Raw genomic sequence first — 25146 nt, 5'->3', positions numbered from 1 at the left:
AAAAGCATTGTTGATAGAATATCAAGAGAGACAAGTAATTATTCATAAAATTGTTTATCGGATTAGTACTTGAAGATTTTTGATGAATATTCAGCATGAAATACATTGTCTTAAAAATATTTGCATAATTAGAAAAAAGTCACTTTCAAATACTAATTTTTAGTAACTTGTGTAAAATCTTTCAGGCCATAAAATGCTTTGTAGCCAGTGTTATCCCAGCAGAGGGGCATTGGAGCAATGACTGTATCAAAACTATTAAATCACTGTTAATGGAGCAGTACTGCTCTGTAAAGATTGTGGACATCTTAAAAGAAGAAGTGGTTTCCTTTGCTGTGGATGTTACGCTGGCAAGTTCAGGTAAGATCTGAATCTTTCTTTTTAAATGGAGCACTTAATATGTTATTGAGTGCCCACCTGTTACTCAGAGAAGAAATAGAAACATGAAGTGAGACCAAGTAAGCCCCACTCTGGAGTCATTCAGATTGTGACGGGAACTATGGCCTTGGCTCTGCTCTTGCAGTTGGCAGTTTATCAAAGACAAGGCACAGGTTTATAGAATTGGGTACATTAAAAGGCTAGATCTAGACTTAGTATGGGAAAACTCTAGTTATCTTTTTAATACAGCCATTATAATATCCCTGATTCCTACTCATTTACTGGGAAAATTCAGGAATTTTTCTGTGATTTACCATCAGTGCTTTTTCTTTGAACAACCTTCACAGAACTGCATTTGGTTAGCATTAAGCCCATAAGCACATAGTATTTAAGTTGTGGAAATAGAAGCAGTTTGGAATCCTGTTCTTCCTTTATGGCTTTGTACTTATTTAAAAAGTGACTTCTGACAGTGTGCTTATAATTGCCTCTTGGTTTCCAAGGTATTATTACTCCTCTGTTGCTTGAGACCCATCATTGGTTGATTACTTAGTAGAAAATTCAGTTAATCCTGTTGTGAAATTAAGTATAAAATCTCTGTGTTTTGTTCCTTTGCTATGTATGTTCCATGTTATGACTTGAGCTTTTGGATACTGTTTGAGGGAACTTGAAGTTTATGTGGCTGCTGGTTGACACTTGTTTCAGCCATACTTTATGTCTGAGATGAAGTAGTCTTATGTCTTAAATTTATTTTTTCGTATAAATGGTGGTCATTCTAAGCATGCCAGTGAGGTGGTAACTAAATCTTCCATGTTATTCATAATTTTTAAGTGAAATATTTTTATTAAATTTTTTGTTAAGTGATGATGGGGATTTTGACTCAATTTTTTTCTAGTAAATTCATTTATTTTTATTTATTTTTGGCTGCATTGGGTCTTTGTTGCTGCAGGCGGGCTTCCTGTAGTTGCAGCGAGTGGGGGCTACTCTTCGTTGCAGTGCATGGGCTTCTCATTGTGGTGGCTTCTCATTGCAGAGCGCAGGCTCTAGGTGCACGGGCTTCAGTAGTTGTGGCACACGGGCTCAGTAGTTGTGGCTCGAGGGCTCTAGAGTGCAGGCTCAGTAGTTGTGGTGCATGGGCTTAGTTGCTCCGCGGCATGTGGGATCTGCCTGGACCAGGGCACGAACCCGTGTCCCCTGCATTGGCAGGCAGATTCTAAACCACTGCACCACTGGGGAAGCCCCTTGACTCAATTTTGAAAGCCGAAGATTAATAAACTATATTTTGTACATAGAAACCGAACTAGTAAAAAATATGCCCGTGTGCCAATAGCTATAATCTTTAAATCATGTGATTGATTCATTTCTTTTGTATTTTTTCTTTTCCTCTAATACTTAGTATAATATCGCAATGGAAATATGTTCTCTTAATCACTTTTAGGAAAACTCTTAGACCATGTGCTCATAGAAATGGGATATGGCTTGAAACCCAAGGGACAAAATTCTAGGAAGCAAAGTGCAGATTCAAGTGAGTATACAGATTAATATTGAATGGTGTAGTGATTTTAGTTATTGAAGAAGTATTGTCTCTTGTCTGTATTCCTAGAGTACTGCCTATATGAAATCCCTGAAACATCCATCTTGGGTGAGAGCTCTGCTGAACAGTTCTCAGGAGGTTTTTTTTGCCATCTGGAGGAGAAAACTCAATACTTACTGGTCTAAAAGTTATCACGGTTGAAATTGTAAATGAAGGTGGTGTCCTAGGGAGAGTGTAAAGTGAGAGAAGTGAACCTGAGCTTACAGTACCAAGGGAGAAGCGGTGATGGGAGAGGTGGAAAGAGAACAGGGAAAATGTTGCCAGAATAACAGAAGAGTAAATGTTCTGGGAAGGAGTCATCAGCAATAATAAATGCTGCAAAGGGGTCCAGTGGAAGGAACAAAATCCCCCCAGCAGTATCTGCTTCACTAAGGCACTGTGGAGGTGCCTTCAGGGAGCATATTCTGTGGGCAGTATACACCCCCATAGAGAAGAGATTATAAAACAGTTGGTGGCAGAATCGCAGAGTGCAGTGGGGGCCCTGCGAAGGGCACCTGACCCAGATTTGGAGGAAAGCCTTTCACAGTGACATCATACTGAGCAGGAAATTCGGGAGTATGTTCTGGGAAAAAAGACCAGCATGTATTAAGGCCTAGAAGTGTGAAAGAGCACAGTTAGGCCTGGAAAACTGGAAAATTGGATTAATGAAACCAAAAAGGCTTATATTTCTGCTTTTTTGATAAGGTGATCTTGAAGATGTCGGGAAAATCACAGCTGAAAACAAAATTGTTGTAGACAGCAGTGACCTAATCCCCAAAGTGTTGACTTTGAATGTAGGTGATGAGTTTTGCGGTGTGGTCGTCCACATTCAGACTCCAGAAGACTTCTTTTGTCAAGAGCTACAAAGTGAGTGTAAGTAAATCTTGATTTGTGCTATCAATATAACATACATCAAGAGACTCAGCGTGCAGATATGCAGATAATGTGTAAACTTGTATTTCTTTAGTTTAAGATGTGATCTGTATCCACAGATAAGCTCGCTGAACTTCAGGTGTCACTTAGCACGTACTGCAGTCAGGTGTCTCCACGCTCTGATTTTTATCCAACCATTGGTGATATCTGCTGTGCTCAGTTCTCTGGTAAGGAAAAGAGAGTATTACTGAATTTTTTACTTACAATTAAGTACCAAGAAATGAAACAATCTTTGTTTTGCATTGGATGGCTGCATTTGAAGTTTGAGTAGTGCACCAATTATGTTTTTAAGTATATCCAATTAAACTGAATCAAAGTGTGTAAGGGAGGAGGAGGACCTGTAAATGCTTGGGGGGGTGATGGAGGTTTTTGTTTTATCAGCCCTTTAGTTCTGGAGACTGATACAGACATTTGTTTATATCAGTGTGGGAATGTGGAACCTCCCAGGGTCATGTCTTGGTTAGTTCTCTTTGGAACAGCGAGAGTGTCTGGAGGCACATAGCTGTTGTGGCCCGGCCTCTGTAGCTGCACAGATGATGACCCTGTGATTACCAGGTTCAGCTCTCTGCTGAAGGGAGGACCAGTGGCCTCCCCCTCACAGGAGGGGAGAGACAGGTGGGCCTCCAGTAAATCTATGGCTTGGTTAGTGGAGTCTGGTTGACTCATACTGCCAGGTATTCTAAAATTGATCAAGACCTAATGGATTCACTCACATGACCAGGACATGTTCCCTTGTCCTAATGAGTTAACTGTCCACTAGAGGGATTAAGCATGTAAATAAATAATGACAAGCATACAACATGAGTTACCTAGAAAGGGATGAATAAAGGTGACATTTCAGGAGTTGAAAGCTTCTGATAAGGAAAAGTAGGAATGGTGAATAAGCATGCATAGTTCAGTAAAGCTTGTTGTTACATGAAAGTAGAATCTACAGATGACCATCTAAATTGAGGAGGAAAAATTTTTGTTTATATCTACATTGGAAAATCATTTCAAATTGAGTCTCTTCTATTTTTAGAGGATGACCAGTGGTACCGTGCCTCTGTTTTGGCTTATGCTTCTACGGAATCTGTACTGGTCGGATATGTAGACTATGGAAACTTTGAAATCCTTAGTTTGACAAGACTTTGCCCCATAACTCCGAAGTTGTTGGAATTGCCAATGCAAGCTATTAAGTGTGTGCTGGCAGGTATGTAATTTTTATAGTTCCTGTATTCTTAAAATATTGAAACCTAAAGTTAAGAGCATTAGAATTGAAATTAAACTAGTGAGTAGATCAAGGAATGTGTTTAGCTATAACTTACCTCAGTACAAAAACAATCCTTAATGGAACATTTAGGAAATACAGATGACTATTTTGTTATCTGTAGTAAAATGAAGTTGAATGTACCTGTGTTTATGAAATTGAGTCTTCTTTTTTGTTATTTATAGATCCTGCATTATCAATACATATCACAGAAGCCTGTCAGTTGCATGAATTAGGGGGAAACTGCTTTTAAAAGCAAGAACATTAACGATCACATGCTTAGAAATCACTGTATATGTAACGTGTCCCGCTAGTAGCAGGAGCTTCTTTCCAGCGTAAAAGATTATCTTCTACAACTTTTCCTTCACATGCACCATAATTTAACTAGTATCCAGTTATCAGAAGGATATTTCCAAGTTTCTGCTACTAGCAGTGTTCTTTTAACTACATTTTTTCAACTATCCAAGATCATTTCCTTAGGAAGAGGTGCAAACTACTGTGTATAAAATAAGTAAGCTATAGGGATGTATAGTACAGCACAGGGAATATAACCAATATTTTATAATAACTTTAAGTGGAGCATAATCTATAATCTATAAAAATACTGAATCACTGCGTTGTACACCTGAAACTAATACAGTATCGTAAATCAAATATACTTCAATTAAAAATTAATGATCTTTTTTAGAAAACTAATTTTTTAAAAAAGATCATTTCCTTGGGATAGGTTGCAAAACATACGTACATTTGCAAAAATACCACCTTAGGTGGAATGGAGATGTCAGTGGGTATGCTTTTCATGTTTGTGATACATATTATGATTGTTCCCTAGAAAAGGTAGAACTAGTTTACACACCTACCAGAAACGTAGTAGGGAGTCAATTCCTTGACACATTGGTGTACCAAATATTGGGTGGGCCCAAAGGTTCGTTCGGTTTTTTCCGTAAGATGGCTCTAGTAGCACTTAGTTGTCTTTAACTTCACTCGAAGCAATTTTGTTAGATTGGATGTGACAGCTGTCATACCAGCGTGCATTAAAAAAAGACTTATCAAAATTGGTGAATTTTTGTGTAGCCGTTTTAATATTGAAGGTGGAAGAAAAGCAACATTTTTGGCATAGTATGCTTTATTCTTTCAAGAAAGGTAAAAATGCAACTGAAATGCACAAAAAGATTTGTGGAGAAGGTGCTGTGACTGATTAAATGTGTCAAAAGTGGTTAGTGAAGTTTCGTGCTGGAGATTTCTCTCTGGACGATGCTCCACGGTTGGGTAGACCAGTTGAAGTTGATAGCGGTCAAATCAAAAAACAATAATTGAGAACAATCAACGTTATACCATGCGGGAGAGAGCTGACATACTCAAAATACCCAAATTGAGTGCTGAAAATCATTTGCACCAGCTTGGTTATGTGAATCGCTTTGGTGTTTGGGTTCCACATAAGTTAAGCGAAAAAAACCTTCTTGACCATATTTCCGCATGCGATTCTTTACTGAAACGTAATGAAAACGTTCCGTTTTTAAAACAAATTGTGACGGGCGATGAAAAGTGGATACTGTACAATAATGTGGAACAGAAGAGATCATGGGGCAAGCGAAATGAACCACCACTAACCACACCAAAGGCCGGTCTTCATCCAAAGAAGGTGATGTTGTGTATGTGGTGGGATTGGAAGGGAGTCCTCTATCAGGAGCTCCTTCTGGAAAACCAAATGATTAATTCCAACAAGTACTGCTCCCAGTTAGACCAACTGAAAGCAGCACACGATGAAAAGCATCCAGAATTACTCAACGGAAAACGCATAATCTTCCATCAGGATAACGCAAGACCACATGTTTCTTTGATGACCAGTTAAAAACTGTTACAGCTTGCCTGGGAAGTTCTGATTCATCTGCTGTATTCACCAGATATTGCACCTTCAGATTTCCATTTATTTCGGTCTTTACAAAATTCTCTTAATGGAAAAAATGTCAATTCCCTGGAAGACTGTAAAAGGTACCTGGAACAGTTCTTTGCTCAAAAAGATAAAAAGTTTTGGGAAGATGGAATTATGAAGTTGCCTGAAAAATGACAGAAGGTGTGGAACAAAACGGTGAATATGTTGTTCAATAAAGGTCTTAAGTGAAAATGAAAAATGTCTTTTTTTTTTTTTTTTTTTTTTCTTTTTGCGGTATGTGGGCCTCTCACTGTTGTGGCCTCTCCCATCGCGGAGCACAGGCTCCGGACGCGCAGGCCCAGCGGCCATGGCTCACGGGCCCAGCCGCTCCGCGGCATATGGGATCCTCCCAGACCGGGGCACGAACCCGTATCCCCTGCATCGGCAGGCGGACTCCCAACCACTGCGCCACCAGGGAGGCCCGAAAAATGTCTTTTATTAAAAAAACTGAAGGTACTTTTGTCCTGCCCAATAGATATTTCTGTATTATTTCATCTTGGACAATTTTGATAAGCTAAAAACTAAATCATTTTAATTTGCTTCATTACCAGTGAGACTGGATGTTTTTTCATAAGTTACTTGGCTCTTAATTTTATGAAATGACTTGGTATAACATTGGGGTTGTTGATTTGTAAGTGCCCTTTCAGTAAATGCTACAGATGTTTCAGACGTCAGTATTAGTGACCGGTGTTTCTTCCTGGATTGTTTTATACTTTTGTTTGTGATTTTCTTTTTTTTTTCTTTTTTCTTTTTTTTTTTTTTTTGCGGTACGTGGGCCTCTCACTGTTGTGGCCTCTCCTGTTGCGGAGCACAGGCTCCGGATGCGCAGGCTCAGTGGCCATGGCTCACGGGCCCAGCCGCTCCACGGCATGTGGGATCTTCCCAGACCGGGGCACGAACCGGTGTCCCCTGCATCGGCAGGCGGACTCTCAACCACTGTGCCACCAGGGGAGCCCCTGTTTGTGATTTTCTTAACAACCTTATTGACATACAATTTATATACCATAAAAATCACTGTTTTAGGGAATTCTCTGGCAGTCCAGTGGTTAAGACTCCTCTCTTTCACTGCCAAGGACGTGGGTTTGATCCCTGGTCGGGGAACTAAGATCCTGCAAGCCGTGCAGTACAGCCAAAAAAAAAAAAAAAAATCAGTGTTTTAGGTATACAATTCAGTGATTTTTAGTAATTTACCGAGTTGTACAGCCATCACCATAATCCAGTTTTGGAATATTTCCATCACCCCACTGAGATCTCTTGTGCCCATTTATATATAGTAGTTAATCCTAGCTTCATAGGCAACCATTAATCTACTTTCGGTCTTCTAGATTTGCTTCTTTGGACATTTCGTATCAATAGATTTATGATGGTTTGTTTACATAGAAATATAGAATCGTTTTACAGACTTTTTCTTTATAATTTTGCCTTCATTTTCGTGTTTAGAAAATCCTTCTCAGATGGGACTTTCTGGTTCCAGTGTTTGTCATAGAGTCCTTTTAAGTTTGTGGAAATTAGGAGCTAAATTTGTAAAGGCTTGCAATAAGAAATATTTTAACATTCTTTTAAAAATTCTTTGTTAGGAGTAAAGCCATCATTAGGAATTTGGACTTCAGAAGCTATTTGTCTGATGAGGAAAATTGTACAGAACAAAGTGATCACAGTGAAAGTGGTGGACAAGTTGGAAACCAGTTCCCTGGTGGAACTTATGGATAGGTCTGTGATGCCCCACATCAGTGTCACCAAAGTGCTCATCGATGCAGGCTTTGCCGTGGGGGACAAGGGGGTAATGACAGATAAGCCTGGTGACATGAAAGAAGCCAGTGGTAAGTAAATTGTCCACCAGATAATGTCCATGCTGGAATTCAGGTGGCTTTGTGAATGTATGGGTTCTCATACTTTAAACAAGAATTGATGTTGAGTACCTTTTGTCCTTTTAAATCAAGCATTCATCTGAAGAGTGTGTTTGGGTCACTGGCAGCTGAAGATCGTTCAGAAATGTGAATTTGAAATTTGGAATTCAGTGAGGTAGTAATGGTTAATTCTTACACTGATTAACTTTCCTGCAAAGTCACTAAGAAAGTCATTGGACATGCAGTTCTTCAAAAGCAGACTCTTTAGCAGCCCTGCCTCCAACTCCCTGCTCTGGCCATTTGTTTTGCAAATCGTCCATTTATTTTCACAGTTCCCTCGGGTGTAGAAGCAGAAATCAGTCTGTTGGAGTGGACGTGGGTTGAACTTGCTGTTGATCAGACAGTAGATGTTGTGGTCTGTATGATGTACAGTCCTGGAGAATTTTACTGCCATGTGCTTAAAGAGGATGGTAAGTTGACTCTTATTTATTTCTCTTTACAGTACACTGGCATAGATAATAAGTCAAGATAAGTTTGTTATTGGGTGGTGAAACTGTTCTCTTTCCAGTAAAGGCCAAGTGGGTATTTGTACTTCCAAGAAAGATTTGGGTTTACTTGGTTGCCTTTTATTCCATTGTAAGACATTATTTTCTGTTTTCAGTAGTCTCTGTTTAAACCAGCTTAGATTTCACAGAATGTCTCCTAAATTCATTTTTGAAAAATTTTAATTGTTGATCTCATTGACGTACGACATACATACAGATAAGTCCACAAATACGAGTGCAGCATAACAAATTATCACAAAGTCAAAACCTTCTATAACCAACATCTGGTTACCAGTAACCCGGAAGTTTCCTTCATGTCTGCTGACAATCACTGCCACTTCTTTCTTTCAGAAGTAAATATGATCGTGCCTTCTAATAATAGCATAGATTATTTTTTCCCATTTATGAACTTTATATAAATGGAATCATACAATAGGTACTCTTCTGTGCCTTGTTGCTTTTTTTTTCCACATTGGTGAGTTTGGACCATCACTTTCACGTGTGGCTGTAGCTCGTTTTTTGTTGCTGCATAGTGATCCGTTGTATGAATGTACTGCAATTTACTGTTCCTTTCTACTCTTGGACATTTGGGTTATTTCTAGTTCTGAGCTGTAAAATGTTGGTAAGAATATCCTCATACAAATTTAACGCACATGCACATGCATTTCCATTGAACATGTACCTAGGAATGAAATTACTGGCCAAATCTTAAAGGGTATGTGTGTTTTCAGCTCTGATCAATGAATGCTAAAAAGTTTCCAAAGTGATCATGGCAGTTGTTGGTTTGAGAATTCTAGTTGCTCCACATCCTCACAAACACTTTGTGTTTTCCGTCTTTTTCCCTTGAGCCATTCTGGTGAGCATCATTGATTTTAACCTCTCTAGGTTTTGGGTTTTCTCTCTGTCAGATAAGGATGTCACCCTAGATAACGAAGTTCCTGCCTGTCTCCCAATTTGTGAGATTTGTCATCCCTTCATACAGAATCATCTGGTAGATAGGCTACTATTTTAAAATATTTGCCACTTTCTTATTTTCATAAGTGATTGTACAAGCATATGGTACAAATTTTAAAGTTACAAAAGAGAATATAGTGAAAAGTAAGTTTCCCAGTTCCTCTTCTCAGATTTCTAAATATCCTTCCAGTTCCTTTTCTCAATGTTCTTAATATCTTTCCAAACGTACTCTATACATATGCTTGTATGAATATATATATTCCTTTTTATGTAGGCATAAATGGTAAAATAAATAATATTTGCACTTTGCCTTTTTCTCGCACTCTGTCTTGGATATCAGTTCACATAGTGTTTTCTCCATTCTTTTTAAAATATACTTTTAATTTTGGAATAATTTTAGATTTACAGAAAAGTTGCCAAGATAGTACAGAGAGTTCCTGTATACCCCTAGTTTTCTCTGTAGTACCACAATTATGTAAGATGTTAACATTTGTTACAACTTAAGAGACCCACATTGGTAAATATCTATGAACTACTCCAGACTTTATCTGGGTTTCGCTAGAGTCTTTTCCATTTCTGGTAATGTCCTTTTTCTGTTCCAGGGTACCACATCACTGTACGTCCTCATTCCTTTTCATGGTTACATGGTATTCCCCTGGGTGGGTTTACCCTAGTTTAGTTAACCTAGGTACGGATAGCTAAAGGATTCCTGTGTACAAGCATTTATTACTGAAAACAATTTTTGTAATCTGTGATTTTATTCTGAGACTATATCCTTGAGACAGATTCCTAAAATGGTACAATAGTTATTAAGTCAAAGGATATGTGTGCTTGTGCTCTTGAGAGACTGCCCTCAAGAGGTCATCCAGGCTAATTTCCACCGTCAGTGTATGAAAGTGCCCTCTCCCACACCATTTCCTGCAGTGTGTCCTTAAACTTTCTTATTTTGACTAATCTGAAAGGTGACAATTCTAACTCGATACAACTTAATTTCCGTTTCTGTGAATGGGTCTTTGCCACATATTTAAAAGATATTTTTCTTTTACTTCTATAGTGTTCAGATCCCTTTACTTGGCATTTTAAAGCTCTCCACGGTCTGTATCTTTCCGAGCACATCTCTGGTGTTTTTCTTCAGTGATTCACCTTTCCATTCCTCTTCTCTGCCAGACTTCTCCCAGCGAGTGTTTTTTGGCTGCTTAATTTGGTAACTTTGCCTCAGAGCCGTTTCTTTTTCTGGAATACCCTCTCCTTTTCTAGCAAACAAGTCATACTTCAGATTTCTCTATGAAGCCTTTAGTGCACAGAGCTCACCTCTCTGAAAGTCCTTAGCAGACACTATCTGTGCCAACCATTTAGTAATTATATATACTCCTTCAGGACAGCTTATATGTAACTTCCTTTCTGTGCAGGCTTGTGCACTGTTTCCTGGTCCACATGCAAAGCTCATGCTCTAGCATACTGACAGCAATGCCATCATCATGGCTCTGTGCCCAGTAAATTGTTGGCATGGGGTTTACTGAGAGTATTAACTAAATAATGACTTATTTGCCCAATTTCTTAATAAGGAGAAGGGAAAGGTATTTGGTGTACTTTATAGTTGCTTGGGGATGTGCCTGGGTTTTTATGATCAAAGCACTTTCCAACTTTAAGTGAAAATCTGTTACTCTGCATGTTTTTAAAATATTAAACGCTATGTGTATTGTGTTTTCAGCTCTAAAGAAACTCAGTGACTTGAACAAATTGGTAGCAGAATATTGCCAGCAGAAGTTGCCTAATAATTTTAAGGCAGAGGTAGGGCAACCTTGTTGTGCTTTTTTTGTAGGTAAGTTGCAGTTGGCACAATATTGACTATATTAGAATCTTTTATTTCTTGACATTCAAACCTCATTTTTAGTGTATTTTCTTCCTGATGTTTAAGCAGATATTTTTCATAATCAAAATTAAATGAATGCTTAAAATACCATTTTTTTTCTTCTCTCTTTGTAACAAGGAGCCTCCAAATGATACATTCTTACCTAACTTTGTCAAGTGCTTTTCTTTCCAGAATTTCTGGTAATATTAAAAGCTAGAGAATGGGAAACCTGTTCACTGCAGATTCATTGTTTCTTCTGGTCACCCTGTGCATGTTTATTTTGAAAATATGTTTGATGAAACACCTTAATTTCATTGCATGTTTTTCGGTTTATTTTTTCTATTATTTACCAAGTAACAAGTGAAACAATCTCATTAGCGGTGAGAATATTATAAGTCTTCCAGTTTGACAAATATCAAGTTTATTAAGTCTTTATTTCACTTAATATTCTGCTTATTGGTAGGTTATGAATGAAATCTTTATAGTAGATGTAAAAGTGTGATGCTATAAAAACTTCGGTGATATTCTAAGAATGAATTTTGAGAATTATCCTTCTAGGGATTTCTGATTAAAAACTAAAGGTGTTGTCTGGGAAGAGAAATATATTATTAGGTACTTTAGACAAAGAATGGTCTTTTTCAAGATAAAAATTTCAAACCTTAATAGAAGGGAAATATTCCATGTTACAAATTTTGTGTTAAATCTAGGTGATGGTAATTGGTATCGTGCTTTAGTCAAGGAAATCTTACCAAATGGAAACGTTAAAGTACAGTTTGTGGATTATGGAAACATGGAAGAAGTTACTGCAGATGAACTCCAAATGATCCCATCCAAATTGTTAAAACTTCCATTTCAGGGGATACAGTGCTGGCTAGTAGGTATGGTGCAGAGTAAGAAATTTTCTCAACTGTCTTCTAATACTTAAGAGTACATAAATTTCTCAGTATTAATATATTTATAATTTTAATATTTTGTGTAAGTTATTTTCTGTTTCACATTATAAAATTTAGAAACATATTTAAAGATACTGGCCAAAATGTTCAGTGTTGATGTCAAAGTAAGGAAGCAGCTACTTTTCTATACTTATGATAGGAGTGAAAACCGATACTTTCTTTTGAAGACATTTTGCAGGATTCCTTAAGAGCCTCAGATATTCTAACCTTTTGTCTTAGCAAGTTTACTTCTAATAATTCATCCTAAAGAAATGATCATGTGATTTCACAAAGTTCACCTACATGGAAATTCATTACACTGCTGTTAGTAATAGCAAAACAACCTAAATAGCCAATAGTAGAGGCTTGGTTAAATGAGGATCCATATAATGGGTAGTGGTAGTACCTATTTCATAGGTTTGTTGTGCAGATTATTAAATGAATGTTTAGATCAGGGTCTGGCACTCAAAGCTCTATTAAGTGTTCGTTCTTATTACACAGTCATTAAAATGTTAAATATGTGTTGATGTGAAGACTGATTCATGATTTAAGTGAAGGAAGCAAGTTATGAAAGAGATGGCAGGATGGCATTGTGATTAAGAGGACGGATTAGAAGCAGCTCTGCTGCCTACTAGCTGTGAGACCTTAGGTAAACTGTTTAAACTCTGTGCTTCCTTTTCCTCATCTGGACAATAATGGTACCTTCCTCAAAAAGGCATGAAGGACAAGAGATACAGGCATACAGCACTGAATAGTGCCTAACAGTGTAACTATTTTTATTATTATAAAAATTTCTTTATAAAAGAATTATGAGTATATATGTGCATGTGTGTATTTCCATATGCACATAAAAGATTATGAAAGGCTGGATACCAAAATGTTAATAGTGGTCATGTCTAGAAGCATTAGATGCTTTTTATTTTTCCTTTTGCCTGTTTTCTTTCTACTTATTTTACACTAAGTATGCTTTGGATTATTGTTTTTAATCACCATGTTTTCTGTCAGTGTTTCTTAAAATATGATCCCTCCACCCCACAGCCAGTAGTATCAACATGAGAACTTGTTAAAAATGCAGATTCTTAGTCCCCACCCAAGACCTACTACTAAATTGGAAACTCTCGGGTGGGGCCCCCAAATCTGTTTTCACAAGCCCTCTACGTAATAGAGATGCACACTCACATTTGAGAACCACTGTTATGAAAGTAAGGGTATAAGCCAAAGTTATCCCAGAAAGATAATTTTTGGTTAAATAATTTAAAATGATATTTTGAAATTATCATTGGAAAACTGTCCACAAAGGTGCAGACAGAATAGTTGATAACTCATCATTGTGTATGTAACCATAGTGGCTTCTAAAAGAAATAATAATTCTATTTTTGCCTGTTGGGAAAAATGCCAGGTGAAGATAAGTTAGTGAGGAAGGTAAAGACGGATCCTGAGCCTCCTAAAACAGTAGTATATGTGTAGGTGCATTATCTGCAACTCAGCACTGAGGATGATGCAGATACATAATTGATTATTGAGCAAAGATACTCAAAATCACTTGACCTGAATGGTAAACGTGGGAAGAGTCCAGTCCTGGATATTACTGAGGCAAAAAATGCAGCTTTGGGGCACAGAATTCTTTTTTTTTTTTTTATACTCCACATCTTTATTTATTTTTATTATTTTTTATACTCCACATCTTTATTGGAGTATAATTGCTTTACAATGGTGTGTTAGTTTCTGCCTTATAACAAAGTGAATCAATTATACATATACATCTGTTCCCATATCTCTTCCCTCTTGCGTCTCCCTCCTTCCCACCCTCCCTTATCCCACCCCTCTAGGTGGTCACAAAGCACCGAGCTGATCTCCCTGTGCTATGCGGCTGCTTCCCACTAGCTATCTGTTTTACGTTTGGTAGTGTATATATGTCCATGCCACTCTCTCGCTTTGTCACAGCTTACCCTTCCCCCTCCCTATATCCTTAAGTCCATTCTCCAGTAGGTCTGTGTCTTTATTCCCGTCTTACCCTTAGGTTCTTCATGACCTTTTTTGTTTCTTAGAGTCCATATGTATGTGCTACCATATGGTATTTGTTTTTCTCTTTCTGACTTACTTCACTCTGTATGACAGACTCTGGGTCCATCCACCTCACTACAAATAACTCAATTTCGTTTCTTCTTATGGCTGAGTAATACTCTGTTGTATATATGTGCCACATCTTCTTTATCCATTCATCTGTTGATGGACACTTAGGTTGCTTCCATGTCCTGGCTATTGTAAATAGAGCTGCAATGAACATTTTGGTACATGACTCTTTTTGAATTATGGTTGAAAACTTCCCTAATATGGGAAAGGAAATAGTTAATCAAGTCCAGGAAGCACAGAGAGTCCCATACAGGATAAATCCAAGGAGAAACACACCAAGGCACATATTAATCAAACTATCAAAAATTAAATACAAAGAAAACATATTGAGGGCAGAATTCTTCTTAATGCTGTTTTATTTGTTAGATATACAGCCTAGAAACAAACACTGGACCAGAGAAGCCATAGCAAGATTTCAGACGTGTGTCACAGGGATAAAACTCCAAGCCCGAGTGGTTGAAATCACTGAAAATGGAGTGGGAATTGAACTCACCGATTTTACCACTTCTTATCCCAGGATAATTACTGATGTTCTGATTGATGAACATCTGGTTTTAAAAGCTAGTTCACCATGTAAAGACTTAGTGAAAAACAGTCCTGTTAATAAACATGGTCTTCAAATTGATGCCCCATGGCTTCAAGGTAACATTTTTAAACTGCTACTTAAATTTATGTTATCCTTTGCTTTTATAGGCTATGAAAATTTTTCTATTCCAAGTGACATGATTTTCCTGTAGAAATATGCTTTGTGGAAATAGGTTAGTAATAGGTAAAGTTAGTTTGATATTTATTGAAACATGTTTTTTTAATTAAACACTGTACTCATTTTTAATGTAATTACTTGTCAGGCAGACGTGTATCATATAGCTATGTATCCTTTAAAGTTTGAGTAAATTTTTAAGAATTAAATATACTACAGAAATGGAAATATACTACTGAAATATACTATAGGAGCATAATAGTTTCACGATTCTTATTATAGATTGAACTTTTTTGTGAGGCACACCAAAATCCCTCAAATTAAACAGATTGTTTTATGAAAATACAGATTTTCGTTTTGGGAATTTGGGAATGTTGGTATTCAGTAGAATACTAAATTTTATCTTTTTCATGAGAGACCTGTATTTCGTATGTTTTCAGCCAGCTCTCCAGCTGAGCAGTGGAGGACAATAGAATTGCCAGTTAATAAAACTGTACAGGCAAGCATATTAGAAATCGTAAACCCAAACTTGTTTTATGCTCTACCAAATGAAATGCCAGGTAAGAAACCAAACAAAGTTTGAGACATATCTATGCTGGTCTTTTAAACTGTAGAATGAACTTACCTGAATTCCTTAGGAAGTGATGGGGAGAAGAAGGTGATGATTTCTGTTTCACTCAGTGTTTTAATTGATCATAATAACACTTAAGGAAAATTTAATTATAAAAACATGAATGTGAACATGCCGTGCATTCAGCACCTACTCCACCTGGTCTTGATCATCTACAGCTTTTTATAACAAAGCAACGTCCTTAATTACTGTATAATTTCTTGTTTAAAAATAGGTACTGTCTGCATTGAATTGTACTTACTAAGCTAACCTTCTACAAGCATTACGAGAATTTGAACCAAAACAGTTTTAGATACGTTGGAAGAGTACTTCCTAATCAGTCTATAATCACAGTGTTACTGTATCTTAGAAGCTTAGAGAAATGTTTTACACTGGCCCTAATCATGAAGAAAAGTAGCATATAAATGTTGACTTTCTTTTTCCTTTTTTATTTCGTGAAAGATTACAATTAAGGCATCTCTTCAGTGTACTCTAGTTTTGTTTTTTTTTTTAATTCATTTATTTTATTTACTTATTTTTGGCTGCGTTGGGTCTTCATGGCTGCACGTGGGCTTTCTCTAGTTGAGGTGAGCGGGGGCTACTCTTCGTTCCGGTGCGCGGGCTTCTCACTGCGGTGGCTTCTCTTGTTGCGGAGCACAGGCTCTAGGCCCGCGGGCTTCAGTAGTTGTGGCTCGCGGGCTCTAGAGCTCAGGCTCAGTAGTTGTGGTGCACGGGCTTTGTTGTTCCATGGCATGTGGGATCTTCCTGGACCAGGTCTTGAACCCATGTCCCCTGCATTGGCATGCGGATTCTTAACCCCTGCACCACCAAGGAAGCCCCAGTGTATTTAAGTTTATTCTTGCAGTATCAGAGGCTGAGTTAGTGCAAGTTTGCTATTCAAAATAATTTGCAGGTATTTGAAAGCTGAAAAAAATGAAAAAAATTTTTTTCAAATGGTCAAACCAAGAATTGTGGTGATAATAATAATTGCTCTTAAATTTATCCTCCAGTATTAGGAATAATCAACTTTAAACTGTGTAGTGGAAAGCAGGGTCTTAGGATTATTGCATCCTGACCATAACATATGGTATGATGAATTGGAAGTACTTTGCTTCATTTAATTAACTATAACACACTTACTGAAAAGTATACTGAACAGTAGTAAAACTGCAACTTAATAAAACAAGTTTTTGTAGAATGAACACACTAGAATAGCCACCCTAATCAAGAAATTAGCCCCCCAGTGGCTTCCTTCTTGCCCGCTCCCAGTCTTGCATCCCTTCCCCACAAGGTAACCAGTAGTGGTTTTATCTTTTTTTGGCTTTATCTATTTTTAAAATATAAATGTATATTTTAATATATATGGGGTCTTTTTTGAGTGATTAGATTTGACTTTCCTTTTTATATAAATACTTTATTAAACATAGTAGCATTGAAAATTTCTTCACAAAACATCTTCTATATATATTTTAGAAGATCAGGAAAAACTGTGTGTATTGACAGCCAAATTGTTAGAAGATTGCAGTGCTCAGAAAAGCCGATCGGCCTATAGACCAAAAATTGGAGATGTGTGCTGTGCCAGATACACAGGTAAGATTCTTTTCTATTCCCCAAACAGTGTTCACTTTAAAATTTAGATTTACAGTTTAAAAATGTATTTCGTTTCCCTCTTCTTTTGTATGACAGCTAGGTCTACAATTTCCCTCTCTTTCTTCCCAGTAGAAATGTGTCATAATTTTTGTTTAGATAAGTATTCTGTATTACGTTATTAGGTTTGCATAAACAGTATTCACAGCCTACCCATGTAGTTACTATAATTACATTTTTCTTTTGCAGCCTTTTTTGTTACTAGTGTTCTATATACTTTCACTAATGATCTCCAGTTCTCTGCATTGGTATAAATTCTCTCCGTGAATACTGCCTGTACTTTATCAACTTTTATCAAATTGTAGGCAGCTCCAGCCTTCTGACACACTCCTATCCAGACTGCTTGTCCTCCAGACCTGAGCTGTCATCCTGAAATTTTCCTTTCACCATCATGCTGGAGATTGTTTCAGCACAAACCCTCTACGTTTCTTGGATTTCTCTCCCACCCCACCTTGTTGGCTAGATTTCTCCCTCCCTCGTCTCAACTTGTTTTCTGGATCCTTTACTTTTGATTTAATATTTTGGTATATCTATCTCATCCTCTAGAAGCCGAGAAAAGGTACATGTAAGATAAATTTTGTTACCTTTCATGTTTGAAAAAGTCTTTATTCTGCCCTAATAGTTACTTGATAGCTTACCTATAGATAAAATTCTAGGTTGGAAATCATCTTTCTCTTAAAATTTTGAAGGCATTGTGGGTGTTGCTGGTGGAGAGGTAGATGTCATTCAGGTTCTCCAAACTTTGTACGTATTTTTTTCCTCCTTTCTGGAACTTTTGGTAATCTCTTCATCCCAAGTTTTGAATTTTATGATGTGACTCAGCACTGGTTTTCTTTTCACCGTTGTACTGAGCACCCAGTGGGTGGGCCCTTTAGAAATTCATGAGTTCCAGTTTTGAAAATTTTTCCTGAATTTTTTTATTCCTTTCTTTTATTTTCTGCTCCTTTACGAACTCCAAGTATTCTCATGTTGTACTTAAACTCTGCTGCTGAATTTCCTTTGCTGTTTTTTTTTTCAAGAGATTTCCTCAGTTTTCTCTTCCAGCCTTCCGTATTTCATTTTTAATATCACATTTTTGGTTTCAGTAGCTTTTTTTGTTTCTCAAGTGTGTGGTTTTTAATAACTGTCTTGTACTTGCTTCAAGGATGGAAGGTCGTTTCTCCGAGGATGTTAATATCATTCTTTTAATTTTCATGGTCTTCTCCGTCTTTGGGTCTCTGTTTCCTTGAGTTCCTGTTTGTTTTGGTCTTCTCTTTCATGTCAGAGACTTTCTTCTACTATCTGGTCATCCTTCGCTGTTTGTTTATGTAAGGTGAAGCACTAAGAAGCTAATTGGAAGTTCCTTTGTGCGCAGGCAGAGCTCGTCTGCTTAGTGGACTTTCCTGTAGGGTGACCTGGCTCTGCCGTTTCACTGGGAACTCCTGATGCCTGTGTCTTGAAGTGCTTTTGCTTGGAGATGGTCGTCTCCTGCCTGGAGTGCAGAGCTTGCCTGACAGGGTTCTTGTAAACTCCCTCCTCTGGTCTGCCTCACGTCCCCCAGTCCGTAGTCTTTCTGGTTCGTCCTCTCTGGAGAGGAAACTCGGCTTCTGCCCGTGGTTAGGAGCAGTTACCTGAAAAGGGGGAATTTTCTAAGCGTTATTAAAACACGTCAACATCAAACTGATCATTCTCTTCAGCAACTTTTAAAATAGATATTACATGTAAATGTGTTTATAAACTAAAGTTTATTCACATAAACTTTGGGGAAGCAACTCTGCTTCCGTTATCCAATCCCCATGTCATCTCCATCTTTGCTCCAACTTTCAAATGAGTAGCATCAATTTTTGAGCCTTGATTGCTTGGGGATTTGAGATGCAAACTGAGATGCTTCTTTACACCCAGCTTCAGTTGAGCTCTGCTAAATCATTTCCACTCACATATTTGCTTTCCACCTTCCACTATTACATTGTCTTCCCTCTTGTTCTCTATCTTTGTGGTTTTAGGCCTTTTTCTATTTAGTCCTGTCTTTTGAGTAGAATCTGCAAGGAGTAGATGGGATGCTTGTATTTAATCTAGACTCCTTGGCGTGAAGTCAGAAATCTTGGTGTGACTTTCTAAGTGATGTAAATGTAACTGTGAGTAACCATCTTAAAGGAGGAGGGCATCATTGAATGTAACTTCTCACCTGAGATTCCTCTGTATTTTCAGGTGATGATTTCTGGTACCGTGCCATTGTTCTGGAGACATCAGATGCTGATGTGAAAGTGCTCTATGCAGACTATGGAAACATTGAAACTCTGCCTCTTTGCAGAGTGCAGCCAATCTCTGCCAGCCACCTGGAGCTTCCTTTCCAAATTATTAAATGTTCCCTTGAAGGTAGACAGTTAAGTCACTTTCCAATTTGGGTGTCTGTGGGATTTTTTTCTTTCTTTTATAGCACTAAGTCTGAAACAAATGGGTATTGTAGGACTTCCCTGGTGGCGCGGTGGTTAAGAATCCGCCTGCCAGTGCAGGGGACACAGGTTCGAGCCCTGGTCCGGGAAGATCCCACATGCTGCGGAGCACCTAAGCACGTGCGCCACAACTACGGAGCCTGAGCTCTAGAGCCCACGAGCCACAACTACTGAACCCACGTGCCACAACTACTGAAGCCCGCACACCTAGAGCCCCTGCTCCACAGCAAGAGAAGCCACTGCAATGAGAAGCCCGCACACCACAACGAAGAGTAGCCCCCGCTCACCGCAACTAGAGAAAGCCCGTGCGCAGCAATGAAGACCCAACGCAGCCAAAAATAAAATTTAAATTTAAAAAAAAAAACATATTTTAAGCAACAGCCCAGATTTCTAAATATCAAGCAGAGTTTACCAAAAAATCTCATACCATTTATTATTCTTTCATTCTCACAGAAATTATGTTCATTTGTTCCATCTTTGTTTTACAGATTAGTTTCAGAGAGTCAAGGCTCAGAGATTCTGGTTTGCCTCAGGTTGCAAAGATAGTTAAGTGGCAGGGCCAGGGTGAACTGGGGTCAGTCATCTGACCTCTTGTGCGGGGGTCTTTCTGCTTTGTCACAGAGGCTAGAGACATTTAAATGGCACCATTTTGGGCTACCTTCCTATTCATACCATATCTGCGTATTTATTCAGCCCTTCAGTTGGAGTTTGAATAAAAGGAACTAAAATGCTAAAGTAGCGTTTTATTCTTACTCCTGAGTTCTTTACCCAGAGGTCCCAGTAGATAATAACACACTGATTTCCTCACAGTCTGCTTTGGTTTTGACTCAGAGAGTTGGAAAATTATCTTTATTATTGTTTGCTTCTACCGTTAGAATGTAAGTCCACAAAGGCAGACGTTTGTCTGTTTTGTGGCTTCTAGACCTAAATTAGTGCTTGACATAGTAGGGATTGAGGAATATTTATTAAGTTTGATTTTTTTGAATGCAACAGCAGTAGTACATCAAAGCATACCTAAACCTAGCTAAAATCAGTGAGCCTTTTGCTTATTATCCTTAGATAATTTATCTCGATATCATTTTTCAGGAACTTGAAGATTAACTCTAATATTCAATTTTTTTCCAGGACCAATGGAATTGAATGGAAGCTGTTCTCAATTAATAATAGAGCTACTGAAAAAATTCATGTTGAATCAGAATGTAATGCTTTCTGTAAAAGGACTTATCAAGAATGTCCACACGGTGTCGGTTGAGAAGTGTTCTGAGAATGGTACTATCAATATAGCTGGTAAGCTGGTGATGTATGGTCTGGCGAAAAACATCCCATCTAAAAAGCAGAGTGCTTTAAATAAAGATACTTTTTTCAAGTTTAATTAGTAGCAGGTGTAAGTGTAGCCAAGAACAGATGTCCTCAATTTAGTTGACCTGATCTTTCCTTATTCTCCGTGGCCACGTTCCCTCTGTCCTCATCCTCCGCAAATCCAGCGGCCGGGTGCTGACTCACATTGCCACCTCAGAGGAGCCACCTGGAAGGAAGCAGGCCTCCCAGTCCAGATTTTCCTTAGAGCAGGCTCAGCAACACTGTTGATAGAATTGATGCTGAGAGCTTTAGAAATGTCAAGCATTCAGAGTAGCTTCCAACTTCCTTTCGATCCTGATCAAAGTGAGAAGAACTCACATATCTGAGAATGGATCTTACTAGTTATTTCATAAGATGATGCTTTGGCAGGCCTGCCCTCAACCAAAAAGAGATATCCTGTGTGTGACAGGCAAAAGACCTGAAACCTCGGAGGTAAGGGCACTCATTTGGTAAAACCCAGGACAGGAGTAGATAACATAAAGCCCAAGTGAAAAACTAATTGATCAAGTCCTTTGTAGTTGGAAAGGATCTGCCCTGAGGGGCAGATCTGTATATGTTCAGACTGCAGGTTTTGTTTTGTTTTGTTTTTCCTGTTATTTATAGTGCTCGTTGTCTAACGGCTTTTTGCCTTTGCTTTTAGAAAAGGTGAACAGGATGAACTGCTGCTGCACAGAGCTACAGAAACAAGTGGGTTAAATTTCCTTTAAGTGAAATTATACTCCCAACATTTTTAGGAATGAAATAACACCATTTCTTCTCACCCTTAGGTTGAAAAACATGAACAGATTCTTCTCTTCCTCTTAAACAATCCAACCAATCAAAACAAACTTACTGAAATGAAAAAATTGTTTAAAAGTTAAGTAAGTTAAATTTGATGTTTTTGCACTTGTGTAACCCCCAGTAGGACATCTCCAGTCATGTTGTCATGGCAGAGCTAATGGGGTGACACCCGTTTTGAGGCTGTACTTTATTCTGTGGTCTAATGATCTGAGGTCTGGCTGTAGTGTTTCTGCTGTCTTTGTAGGTTTTGTTTGGTAAGCTCCCTTTGACGCTGCTAGTGGGACTGAGTTCAGGGCTGTCCAGGTTGCAGCGTCCTTTCCATACTGTGTTTGACATAGAGACAGCTCTTGATGATATTTGCAGGGACTTGTAAAAATTGTCGTGAGGTCAAGCTTAGCCTGAAATTGTGTCTAGAGTGAAATTAACCCTCCCTTGTATGTACTTCTATAAAAACATTTAGCACTTTTTGTGAAGAGGTTCTAAGAGGCCAAGAACAGAAAATGGGCTGTACTGATAGTATATTTCATTTCAAAACAAAACATACTCTTCCATTTTTGGCTGCGGTGACTCTAGTGGTTAAAGACTACATTGGTGGATTTTGAATAGTGGTTCCCCTGCTTTTTTATATTGCCTGAGATCCTTTGTTCTAAGGTGGCCCTCGGAAATTGTTTTGTGATCAGTAGCCAATTAGAACTTCTCATCAAAATGAAATTGTCCTTCTCGTCACTTTGAATTGATAGAATTCTAGCTGAAAGCAAAGGATCTTTGACTTACTCAGTATGTGCACTCTTGCTGGCTAACATGCAGTTTATATCTGACCATTTGCAAGTAGCTCCCGAGGTCCTCCTGCTCTCTAGGGCTCTGTGGGTGTAGCAACTCTCAAGGAGGTGCCTACCGGGGTCAAACCTATTCTCCACATGATAATGGACAGTTGTTCTGTTTCTGTTTCTAAGAAAGTATGGCTAAGTTCTAAGCTAAATATCATTCATGCAAGATCAAGAGTTTTGATTCTTATGATTTATTTTGAGATGATTTATTTTACTTCACAAGTTTTGGGTTATTTTTAATAAATGCTGACTTGCAGTTACAACTTTCAGTCCTTTCTAATACATTAAGTTTTAATACTGACTGCTGTTATGTGTACCATACTTGAGTTTAAAATCTTAAATTTAATGGTAATTTAAATTCATAGATTGAGGAGCATGCAGTGATGTGAACTTCTGGAGTTTAGTCCTAGTGCCAAATCATCATATTTCTAATCAAGTTGATTAACTGTATGTGCTTTAATCTTTATATCTGTGCAATAAGCTTTTTTTTCCCCATAAGAATATTGAGTGTGTTTGGGTACACAACTTCAGATGAAACCTGTATTTTCTATTGTTTCTAAGTAGATTGAAGATATTACTTTTAAAAAAACCAAAACACTTGATTTAAAAGCGTGGTGGTTGAACTGGCTTTACCCCTACTGCAGAAATAAATACATAGTTTGTCTACCTTTGAATACAGTGTAATACCTTATATTTGAGTAGTGCATTATTTAATAGTCACATTTTTTTTACATCTTTATTGGAGTATAATTGCTTTACAGTGGTGTAATAGGCACATATTTAATCTTCACAGTGCCCAGAAGATTAAAAGAAGGTAGGCCTCATTTTATAGATGAGGAGGTGAAGCCTCAAGGAGGTTAAATGGCTGCCCAAAAACCACACACACAGACTGGGAAGTAGGTCTTATGATGCAAGCTGAGTTCTCCGTACCGCCGTTTGCTGCTTACCTGTAGCTCTGCTACAATATCATTTTAGATTAGATCAGTTCTGGAGGACAAGAAACTAAGGGGTTATATTACTAGAAAAAAATGACATACATGTTTCCTTAAGCATACTTCTTTCCTTCATTGTGGTGAGAATATAGTTGGATAATTGCTTAAATTATTCTTCTTAGAGAAAGATAAAACGTGCTTAAAGTTTCACTGTTTCATCATCTCTGGAGAAATTTGTTTTAATTTGTTAGTAATTTTATTGTAAAATTGCTAAACTAGGAGTGATGTGATGAGAACATAAAACTCTCTGTAATCTATTATTCAAAAGTGGTAAGTATTTCAGCATACAAATTAATAAAAATATTTTTTATATTTGGAGGAGAGCAAACAGCTATATATTTTATCTGTGAAGGGGATTACAGACAGCTGTATTGGACATAAAGCACTGTTACTGTGGCAGTGAATTTTTTTTAACTGGCAGATTTGACTTAAAGTGATTTCAGTTAAAAGTGAATATTTGGTTTACTTTTACTTAAGCTAGAAATTAAGAACCATGGTAATTGAGTTTTTATATAAGGCATAATGATAGTTGATTTTTCTCTTGCAGAAACACTCTCTCTTGGAGATCAACACTTAGGAGAAAGGAAACAGCGAAGGCTAGACTTACGAGAGAAAGTACAGCATCTTGTGTTTTTGTTTCTTGGAAACTTTTTCTTTAATGACATTTTATGCCTTAATTTTTGTCTGCTTACCACTCTTCTGTCGAGGTGGGGTAGTTGTATTTTTTTCCCTCGAACTTCTTCCCCCCAGATAAGTCTTGCATAAAAGATTCATACCAAGTGCGTGGGAATATGGGAAGGGATACATAGGGGCTGTCTAGTGTATATATAACTTTTTATTACTTAAAGGTACTGAAGAAAATATGGCTCTGGGTTAATACTGGATCAACTTAGTTGATAGACACAAGAGTTTTATTTTTTGGATTTTTCTGTATGTTTGATATAGTTCATGGTAAAATACGCCCTGCTCTCCCTGTCACAATCTGCCTCTTCCACGTAATAAATGTTCTTTGGTTTGTTGTTGCTTGGGTCTCTGCCCTTCTTACCCTGTTCTCTCTGAGGTTATCAGCTTCTTTCTCTCCATCTTGATTCAGATGACGTTTCCCTCAGCCTTTGGGCACAGTCTGCCCTTGGGCTCTCACCCACTAGGTGGGTGGAAGGCACTTCCTCTCTCTGCTCCTGCCATCCATAGGTACCTTTCCAATCTGTAGCCACTTAGATTGTTAATGTAGATAGAATTTACATTTTCTGAAGCACAAATATATTTAACAATTTAAGTTAAAAAGCTAAGTTAGAGTATATATTTTTCTGGAAGCACATACAGTCATCTTAAACTCTAAACTCACATATGCAGAATTATGGGCCAGCTGACTTTCCTGCCAGCCTGTAAGTCTCTATTTGGGAATTTTTCCATGATTTAAGTATCAGACTGTGACAGCCTAAGAAGATGTTGTCACCGACTCAAAGAAGAAACTTGACT

General features: G+C 37.9%; 1 protein-coding gene across 3 annotated transcripts in view; it reads left to right on the top strand.

The window, feature by feature from the left end:
• Window positions 1–24244, top strand: part of TDRD1 (tudor domain containing 1) — a 37508-nt gene extending 13264 nt beyond the window's left edge. The window contains exons 9-24 of one of the 3 annotated variants that reach the window (XM_060100666.1): window positions 186–357; window positions 1811–1897; window positions 2651–2818; window positions 2938–3045; window positions 3897–4067; window positions 7635–7877; window positions 8237–8374; window positions 11115–11225; window positions 11963–12133; window positions 14687–14962; window positions 15461–15580; window positions 17104–17220; window positions 19465–19632; window positions 20835–21075; window positions 21722–21755; window positions 24215–24244. In XM_060100666.1, coding sequence (XP_059956649.1) covers window positions 186–357; window positions 1811–1897; window positions 2651–2818; window positions 2938–3045; window positions 3897–4067; window positions 7635–7877; window positions 8237–8374; window positions 11115–11225; window positions 11963–12133; window positions 14687–14962; window positions 15461–15580; window positions 17104–17220; window positions 19465–19632; window positions 20835–21075; window positions 21722–21755; window positions 24215–24244 — 2355 coding nt within the window. Of the gene's footprint in view, window positions 1–185; window positions 358–1810; window positions 1898–2650; window positions 2819–2937; window positions 3046–3896; window positions 4068–7634; window positions 7878–8236; window positions 8375–11114; window positions 11226–11962; window positions 12134–14686; window positions 14963–15460; window positions 15581–17103; window positions 17221–19464; window positions 19633–20834; window positions 21076–21708; window positions 21756–21835; window positions 21929–24214 lie in introns of those variants that run through there. The other 2 variants (XM_060100748.1, XM_060100837.1) reach the window with 2 other exon arrangements.
• Window positions 24245–25146: the final 902 nt, after the last annotated feature.

This window comes from Mesoplodon densirostris, chromosome 1 (assembly GCF_025265405.1).
Source record: "Mesoplodon densirostris isolate mMesDen1 chromosome 1, mMesDen1 primary haplotype, whole genome shotgun sequence".
Lineage (NCBI taxonomy): Eukaryota > Metazoa > Chordata > Mammalia > Artiodactyla > Ziphiidae > Mesoplodon > Mesoplodon densirostris.
Note: the sequence above shows the minus strand (reverse complement) of the source record. Positions and strands in the feature narration are given on the sequence as shown.